The 10,000-nt window shown below is 37.6% G+C and overlaps 2 protein-coding genes across 10 annotated transcripts in view; both read right to left on the bottom strand.

Moving 5' to 3' along the window:
- The window catches only part of katnip (katanin interacting protein), a 1,410,884-nt gene that overhangs the window by 487,844 nt on the left and 913,040 nt on the right, over positions 1 to 10,000 (bottom strand). The window lies entirely within an intron of this gene.
- kcnh2b (potassium voltage-gated channel, subfamily H (eag-related), member 2b) overlaps positions 1 to 10,000 on the bottom strand; it is a 322,770-nt gene that overhangs the window by 44,080 nt on the left and 268,690 nt on the right. For 2 of the 9 annotated variants that reach the window (XM_087310038.1, XM_087310039.1), the window contains exon 1: positions 8,009 to 8,388. The exons of the other annotated variants lie outside the window; for them this stretch is intronic. In XM_087310038.1, the coding sequence (XP_087166164.1) occupies positions 8,009 to 8,149 (141 nt within the window). In that variant the 5' untranslated portion in view covers positions 8,150 to 8,388. Of the gene's footprint in view, positions 1 to 8,008; positions 8,389 to 10,000 lie in introns of those variants that run through there. 9 annotated transcript variants of the gene reach the window in all.

The raw sequence follows: 10,000 nt of genomic DNA, 5'->3' as shown, positions 1-10,000 counted from the left end.
AACATGATCTTAACATTCAAATTTCTGACATAAAATAAACATAATAATAATTAACAATAATAAACAATCTGGAATGTATTTTTAGGCTGATGCCAAAAGGTTTTCTGATCCACCGTCACATAAAGATTTTTATCTTACTTTTTAAAGCCATTGCTTGTAACAAAAAAAATAATAATTGAATTCAAATACAACATTTGAATATCAGAAATCTGAGAGATAAAAAAAATAGATTTATTAAGAAAATCTGCTTTAAAGTTGTGCAAATTAAGTTTTTAGTAATGCATATTACTAATCAAAAATTGAGTCTTGATTTATTTACGAAATTATATTTACAAAATGTCTTAACAGAACATGATTGTAACTTTCTAATTGTTTCTGGCATAAAAAATAATAATAATATTTATATATATATATTAGTAAACAATAATTTTGAGTCCTGCAATGTATTTTTCGGCTATTGCCAAAAGATTTTCTGATCAAGCGTGACATAGAGATCCATACAGAAGGATATTTACAAAATGTCTTGACAGGACATGATCTGAACAATCTAATGATTTCTGGGATGAAATAAAAACCCATAGCTTTGACTTGAACAATGTATTTTGCCTATTGCCTATAGATTTTTTTTCAATTTTTTATTTATTTTTTCACGTTTAACATTACTGTTTTTATGACTTTATTTATCTTTATATTTTGTACAATAATATTTTATTCAAAAAATATTTATTTTCATAAAAAATATATTTTTTTAATTATTTATCATATTAATTAAATGATGTAAAAGCAAAAAAATCAGTGAGTTGTCAATTTATTTTACTTAAGGTTAACACGTAATAAATGATAACATTCTGGTGTCCACTGTTGAAGTCTACAAATGATTTTATTTGTTGTTAGTGTTGTTGTAAAGGTCAGCGTCTAAATGAAGTTTCTCTTGTAGGTCTGTTGAGGATTTGAGAGCTTTAATTTTGGGTGGTTTTAGTGTCTGTGTTTGCTTATGTAATCTGATTGAGAGCCGTTTTTCCATCTGCTCATGAGAAACTTTAGTAAAGCACAACTCTACAGATAACCCATGAGGTGTCTTTCAATCAGAGTTTAGTAATAGGACAAAAAATCATCACCTTATTACTAACAACTGTAATAAATTAAGCATAAACAAATATAGTTTTAAGAGTAAAATGTGGTCATTTTTAAAAGTTGATTCAGTAGTTCGCTTTGTATATTGAGTATATTATATTGTAAAATATTCTATTTTTTCAATCTGTAAAATATTAAATGCTTTTATTTCATCATAACTTTGACATTTTGACATATTTTATTTAATATTGGAGTTAAAATAAATGGACAATAGACTTAAAGTTTGTACAGTATAAAAACAGAAACATACTTCCACACCATGATCTGAACCACCAATCAATCATCTGAATCATTTGTTTGAATCCATCCATCCATCCATCCATCCATCCATCCATCCATCTATGTCTGTCCATCCGTCAGTTCATCTATCCATTTATCCGTCCGTCCGTCCATATAGCCATCCATCCATCCATCTGTTCGTCCGTACTTCTGTCTGTCTGTCCGTCCTTTGATCCACCCATTTATCCGTTCGTCCATCCATCTATCTATTGTTCAATCTCTTTTATCCATCCACCCATCCATCCATCCTTCCATCCATCCAAATGTCTGTCTGTCTGTCTGTCTGTCTGTCTGTCCGTCCGTCTGTTCGTCTGTCCATCCATCCATCCATCATCCATCCATCCATCCATCCATCCATCCATCCATCCATCCATCCATCCATCCATCCAACTTTCTGTCTGTCTGTTCGTCCGTCCATCCATCCATCCATCCATCCATCCATCCATCCATCCATGTCTGTCCGTCCGCCCGTCAGTTCATCCATCCATTTATCTATGTCCGTCCGTCCACATATCCATCTATCCATCAATCAATCCATCTATTCGTTCGTACTTCTGTCTGTCTGTCCGTCCTTTGATCCACCCATTTATCCGTTCATCTGTCCATTTATCTATTGTTCAATCTCTTTATCCATCCACCCATCCATCCATCCAACTGTCTGTCTGTCTGTCCGTCCGTCCGTCCGTCCGTCCGTCCGTCCGTCCATCCATCCATCCCAATCTATTGTTCAATCAATCCATCCATTCGTCTGTCTGTCTGTCTGTCTGTCTGTCTATTGTTCAATTAATCTATCATCAAACATATGTAATGTCCTCACAATTCACAAAAACAACCCATGTGTGTGTATGTGAGTGTGTGTGTGTGTGTGTGTGAGTGTGTGTGTGTGTGTGTGAGTGTGTGTATGTGTGTGTGTGTGTGTGTGTGTGAATCTCAGGCTCTCTAGAGACCCACACAGTTGTCTGTTGTGTATTCTTTCATTTTTAACCCTTCACATGTCCACTGTCACCCCATGAATCGAATCGCACTGACATAAAACCTGCTGTGAGTCTGAACTGACCCTCAGTGAATATATGGAGCCCTCAAACAGCAGATTTTAAAGGAAATCTGACAGTCAAAACCATCATCAAGAAGCTGAAATGACAGAAATGCACTCGTTGTTGTTGTAAACACACACAATTAAACACAAAGATAGACACAATTAACTTAAGGGGGGGACAGTGGCTCAGTGGTTAGCACTCTGGCCTCACAGCAAGAACGTCGCAGGTTCGAGTCCCAGCTGGGTCAGTTGGTGTTTCTGTGTGGAGTTTGCATGTTCTCCCAGTATTGGCGTGAGTTTCCTCTGGGCGCTCTGGTTCCCCTTCCACAGTCAAAACACATGCGCTATAAGGGAGTTGATGAACTAAATTAAGTTCTAATCACACTAATAAGTGTAGTGTATTAGTGTGTGTGTGTGTGTGTGTGTGTGTGTGAATAAGTGTGTATAGATGTTTCCCAGTACTAGAAGGGCATTTGCGGTGTAAAACATATGCTGCAATGGTTGGCGGTTCATTCCGCAGTGGTGACCTCTGGAATAGAGACTAAGCTGAAGGAAAATGACTGAATGAATATCTAATGCTGAGGGTCTGATGAGTTGGTCTGATTACAGGAGCGGCAGAGCATTAAATCAGATTTAAAACAGAATAAAGACAACCTCCGTCTCCAAAGGTTACGCTCAAGAGATTAGCATGAATAATGACTTAAATATAGGTCTGTTCCTCACACAAAGAGCCAGATTACTTCTGGAGACTTAAAATAACTACTTGTGTTTTTTCCCTCCACAGTGAGTCTCTTTGACATTCATTTCGTGTCTTCTGGAATAAAATCATTCAAGAAAACGTTTATTTTTAGGGGTAAATTATTACTAAAGAATAACAATTTATAATAATTACACTAGCGGCACACGGTGGCTCAGTGTGGTCTCACAGCAAGAAGGTCACTGGTTCAAGTCCTGTTGGCACTGAGTTTGCATGTTCTCCCCGTGGTGGCAGGGTTTCCTCCGGGTGCTCTGGTTTCCCCCACAGTCCAAACACATGCGCTATAGGGGAATTGATGAACTATATTGGCCATATAGTGTATGAGTGTGTGTGAATCAGAGTGTATGGGTGTTTTCCAGTACTGGGTTACAGCTGGAAGGGCATCCGCTGCGTAAAACATGCAACCCAGGCTCATTGTGGAAATGTAGTCCCGCGGACGTTTCTAGAGACTGCGGAATACGTCCCGGCGAGTACGTACGGCTGCAGTTTTTGTTTTTGCGAATCCGCGAGAGGCCGCTGTTGTGCGCTTTTTCGCATCTCAGACGCCTCTCGCGAGTGCAGTTCGCGCCTATGCTGTTCTCGCGTGAACCCACCAGAGGCCGCTGTCCGACTGACCGGATGATTGACTGCGTGAATGGCCAATCGGCCGACCAACCTTCCTCCTTCTCTGAACCCAACCAATTTTACCGATTGACCCGCCCGCCTGCAGCCTTCCCTAAACCCGAGCAACAGTTTACAAAAGCCGTCTAAAAAAAGAAAAGCCCTGATTTTTTTTTCTACCGCGTTTTCGGATTTCACCGCGTTCTCACCCTGTTACGAAACTCATTCACTTAATTTTTGGGATTCTGTTTTGTCTTACCTGATTGCTGGAACTGCTCTTCCCCGGACTCGAAACCGGTCGCCGTGGTCAACTCCTCTCTGCATCTCAAGCCTGCCGACGTACACGATGAGCTGAGTGGACAAAAGGGTTGCAGCGGGAAAGCCCTCCACAAGGAGCTAAGTGGTCAGCCGGTAAGCGCGAAAGGGAACAGCGTCACCCCCCCCCCCCCCTGCAGCTTTCGCTTGAAAAAAATAAATGCAGCCGTACGTACCTCCCGAGACGTATTCCGCTGTATCCAGAAACATCCGCGGGACTAAGTTTACAGAATGAGCTTGGGTTGAAAACATGTGCTGGATAAGTTGGTGGTTCATTCCGCTGTGGTGACCCCTGGCGAAAAGAGGGACTAAGTCGAAGGAAAATGAATAAATGAATGAATGAATATTTACTCTAACTATAAAAAAAATGCTGAGTCATCAAAACCCAATGTTGGGTTATTTTTTTACCCCAAAATTCAATTGCACTTTTTAACCCAACAACTGGGTTTGTCCATATTTTACCCAATGTTAAACACCTTTTTAACAGTGATTTCTCTTGTCTTCTGAATTAATCAGCGTTTTTAAACAAAACACTTAAGTTAATGATTCAGTGATGGCAGCACGGTGGCGCAGTGGGAAGCACAATCGCCTTACAGCAAGAAGGTCGCTGTTCTCCTCATGTTTGCATGGGTTCCCTTCGGGTGCTCCGGTTTCCCCTACAAGTCCAGGGCATGTGGTATAGGGGAGCTAAATTGTCCATAGTGTACGAGTGTAAATAAGTGTGTATGGATGTTTCCCTCTGATGGGTTGCAGCTGAAAGGGCATCGGCTGCGTAAAATATATGCTGGCAGTTCATTCTGCTGTGGCGACCCAAGATTAATAAAGGGACTAAGCCAAAAAGAAAATCAATGAATGAATGATTCAGTGAATCATTCACAAATATGGTGATTTGTTTCACCTCTGAATGATTCGCCACATTTGAATGAATCAGTTATGATTGTTTTAAATAATTTGTGTGAATAATTTAACATCTCACATAAAACAACAACAGCAAATGTCATAGTGTGACAAACAATGTGACAAACTATGATTATCTATTTGCGTGTGATTTTTAGATAACTAACCACTTGCATTAGAATTAAATGAATCAATTTTGGTGAATGAATGACTCAACAATTGATTCAAATGACTCGCTCACAGAAACTGCCATCTACTGGTGTAAGGAAGCAACTGCAAAACGACTTTTAATAACCACCACTAATGCAAGCAAGTGAAAATAAAGTGCCTGCTGTAGTTTAACAGAGAACGCACACATGAACCACCTTTAGTGCAATCCCACAATCCTCTCTGCCTTAGTTTATCTCATGCAGGGCTTTTCCAGTGTTTAGTCAAAGAGCCATTAAGAATTAAGTCAGTTCTTCAGCGGTTCAGAGCTCCTGCAATCTCTGTATTTTATTAAGAGGATTCAAACACAGCAGCTGTCCTGACATCAGTGTGTTCATTATTCTTCCGTCTCTGCTGGATCACTCATATTATCCACACTGATCCCAGATCAGACGCAACAACCTACAGAAAACTAAAGAGTCAACAGACTGAGGCAGATTCCAAATCTGCCGTTCATCCTCTGAAAACACAAGAAACTAAATCACCACACAAAATATGTGAATATCACCTGTACCTTCATACTCCCCTATATATGTCAATTTGGTATATACACATAAAAATATACATGATCAGTGGTTTAAACTTCCAAACTGCTGTTTTAGTACAGCTTTAAATGACTCCCTGATCAGGATTAAGGATCTTATCTAGTGAAAGTCTTCTTGAATCTTAAATCAAATCTCTGGTTGAGGTTCACAATTTATTTATTTGCTGCATAGCAATAGCATGATCTGAGTCTTATATTAATTCGGAGCAGATGACGCTCTAGACTAGTTTAAAACAGCAGATGGCGCTCTAGACTAGTTTAAAACAGCAGATGGAGCTCTAGACTAGTTTAAAACAGCAGATGGAGCTCTAGACTAGTTTAAAACAGCAGATGGTGCTCTAGACTAGTTTAAAACAGCAGATGGTGCTCTAGACTAGTTTAAAACAGCAGATGGAGCTCTAGACTAGTTTAAAACAGCAGATGGTGCTCTAGACTAGTTTAAAACAGCAGATGGTGCTCTAGACTAGTTTAAAACAGCAGATGGTGCTCTAGACTAGTTTAAAACAGCAGATGGAGCACTAGACTAGTTTTTAACAGCAGATGGTGTTCTAGACTAGTTTTAAACATCAGATGGCGCTCTAGACTAGTTTTAAACAGCAGATATCTCTCTAGACTAGTTTTAAACATCAGATGACGCTCATGACTAGTTTTTAACAGCAGATGGCACTGTAGACTAGTTTTAAACATCAGATGATGCTCTAGAATAATTTTTAACAGCAGATGGCGCTCTAGACTAGTTTTAAACAGCAGATGATGCTCTAGACTAGTTTATAACAGCAGATGGCGCTCTAGACTAGTTTTAAACAGCAGATATCTCTATAGACTAGTTTTTACCAGCAGATGACGCTCTAGACTAGTTTTTAACAGCAGATGGCACTGTAGACTAGTTTTAAACAGCAGATGATGCTCTAGAATAGTTTATAACAGCAGATGGCGCTCTAGACTAGTTTTAAACAGCAGATATCTCTATAGACTAGTTTTTACCAGCAGATGACGCTCTAGACTAGTTTTTAACAGCAGATGGCACTGTAGACTAGTTTTAAACAGCAGATGATGCTCTAGAATAGTTTTTAACAGCAGATGGCGCTCTAGACTAGTTTTAAACAGCAGATGGTGCTCTAGAATAGTTTTTAACAGCAGATGTCACTCTAGGCTAGTTTGTAACAGCAGATGGCGCTCTAGGCCAATTTCTAATAGTAGAAGGCGCTCTTGGCTAGTTTTTAACTACAGGTGGTGCTCTAAGCTAGTAAGAGCAGACAGCGCTCTAGACTCGTTTTTAAACAGAAGACGCTCTAGACTAGTATTGAACAGCAGACCGTGCTCTAGGCATGTTTTTAACCGCAGATGATACTCTAAAACCATCTTTAACAGAAGATGTCGCTCTAAAATTGTTTTTAACAGCCCTCTAGGCTAGTTTTTAAAAACAAACGGAGCTCTAGACTAGTTTTTAACAGCAGATGGCGCTCTAGACCATTTTTAACAGTAGATAATGCTCTAGGCTATTTTTTAAACATTAGAAGGTGCTCTATGCTAATTTTTAACAGTAGACAGTGCTTTAGACTAGTTTTAAACAGCAGATGGTTTTAAACTCTAGACTAGATTTTAACAGCAGATGGCGCTCTAGACTAGTTTTTTTCAGAGAAGATGGCGCACTAGGCTAAATGGTAACAGTAGATGCGCTCGAGGTTAAGTTTTAAAATCAAATGGTGTTGTAGACTATTTTTTAACAGCAGACAGTGCTCTAGGTTAGTTTTTAACAGCTGATGGCAGTCTAGACTAGTTTTTAACTGTAGATGGTGCTCTAGACTACTTTTTACCAGCAGACGGTGCTCTAGGCTAGCTTTTAAAAACTAGTCTAGAGCTTCACCTTCTGGTAAAAAGCTAAGTTCAGAATAACAACAAATTAGAAAAATCTCAGGATCCATGCAGAATCGATTTCTCAAACACCTTTTAGCCACGTATTTTCTAAATCAAAATGGCAAGATAAGAGCATTATTCCTCGACTGGGAGCATTTAAAGCATACTGAAACTGTAGTTTAAAATCTCAAACCTTTCACCATCATACAAGTTCAATACATGATCAATTCTTCCTGAAAGTTCAATATCCAGTATGAAGAAATATTCTCATGCGCTCCTCCAAACCTTAACCTCTTTAATGACAGGAGCAAGAGTAAGCCTTATGTAAACTCATTCTGGAACTGACAACTATAATAGTGAACTAATAAAAGCAAGTTGTTACCTCGACCCCGTCAGCGGTCCGGCGGGCCGTTGGGTTGTGGTCCCAGCGGGTGCAGCTGGTACTGCCAGCGTCACAGAGCGGCATGTGAGCGGAGCACTGGAGCAGCTCAGTCAACAGCTCCAGCACCAGCGCTACCACCATGATCCTCAGCACCGCATCGGGACGCCAAAAACGCCCTGAACAACACCGCGGCGCGCAAAACCAACATGCCAAAACACAGCGTTCACTGGCATCAACCCATAGCCACACTCTCAAGAGCGCTTCTGAAACACTTTTGCTGTACGGAGAGAAACACGCGCTGATGCCCACAGCAGTCGCTTCACATTAGTGAACACAGACGCTCTACTAGATCCTACTACTGTCAGAGAGAGAGAGAGACTGAGAGGGAGAGAGACTGAGAGAGACAGACTGAGAGAAAGTGAGAGAATCTGTCAGCCAGTGATAATAATAGTAATAATAATAAAAGTAAATAATAATAATGATAATAATAATAATAGTAATAATGATAATAATAATTATTATTATTATTATTTGTTTATTTTTATTATTATTATTATCATTATTAATATCATTATTTACTATTATTATTATAATTATTATTTTATTATTATTATCATTATTATTATCATTATTGTTTATTATTATTATTATTATCAATGTTATTTATTATTATTATTATTATTATTATTATTATTATTATCATTATTATTATCATTATTATTATTATCATTATTGTTTATTATTATTATTATTATTATTATTATTATCAATGTTATTTATTATTATCATTATTATTATTTACTTTTATAATTATTATTATTATAATTTTATTATTATTTTCAATATTGTTTATTATTATTATTATTATTTACTATTATTATTTACTATTATTATTATTATTATTGTTATTATTATTTTATTATTATCAATATAGTTTGTTATTATTATTATTATTATTATTATTATTATTTACTATTACTATTATTATCATCATCAATATTGTTTATTATTATTATTATTTTATTATGATTATCAATATTGTTTATTATTATCATTATTATTATTTTATTATTAGTAACAATATTGTTTATTATTATTATTATTATTATTATTATTATTATTATTATTGTTATTATCAAGGTACTGTAAGTGCTAGCACACAATTTATATGTGCTGAATTTAAACAAGTTAAATATAGTAACGTTCAACTTCGTTTGTTTAAATTCAGCTCATTTCAATTGTTTGCCAGCACTTACCTTTCATTTAAAAATGTTGTAAAGTCCAATGAATCATTTTTCCAGTGTAGATACAGTGGCTTATTTCTGCACTAGTGTATGAGAGCAGCTCTGCTGAAGATAATCAGAGAAGGCAGAGACTGAGCATGTGCACAGAAACACACTCGTCTGAGATCTGAGATGTGGGCGATTCTACAGCACCAAAGCAGAAGATGACATCAGATGAATTAGCAGCCGAGCGCGAGCAGAAGCGTCTGGAATCGGAGCGAGAGAAATGGGTTGAGCTGAAGGCCAGTGGAGCAGAAACAATGACAAACATTCCTCTGTTCTCCTTCTGTTCTCCGTCCACACCGACAACATCACACTCTTCATCAGTCTGTGCTTTTAAAAGTTCTTCCACCAAAATACAACTTAAAGCAGATCTATAATGCAAATCACATTTATAAGAGAATTAAAAACAGCAGCAGTGTGAGAATATAGGCAGTTTCTATTGGTAAACATTAATTCATTCTATGTTTTATAACCACACTTATTAACACTTTGATTGACATTCTCGCTTTGTACGTGTCATCAGAGGGGGAAAGCCCCGCCCCTAGTGACCATCTCTTCCTCATTACCATAAACAGGCCTGAGTGAGAAGCAGCCTTTTTGAATCTTCTGTTATTAATGCAAATGCATGTGTAGCTCCGCCCTCTTTTGAAAAAAGCACAATCTTATTTGAATTGAAAGCAATAGTCACCAAAACAACACAATTAGG

The sequence above is a fragment of the Danio rerio genome, chromosome 24 (genome assembly GCF_052040795.2).
Source record: "Danio rerio strain M-AB ecotype USA chromosome 24, GRCz13ab, whole genome shotgun sequence".
NCBI classification, from domain to species: Eukaryota; Metazoa; Chordata; class Actinopteri; order Cypriniformes; family Danionidae; genus Danio; species Danio rerio.
This window is presented reverse-complemented; position numbering and strand designations above follow the sequence as displayed.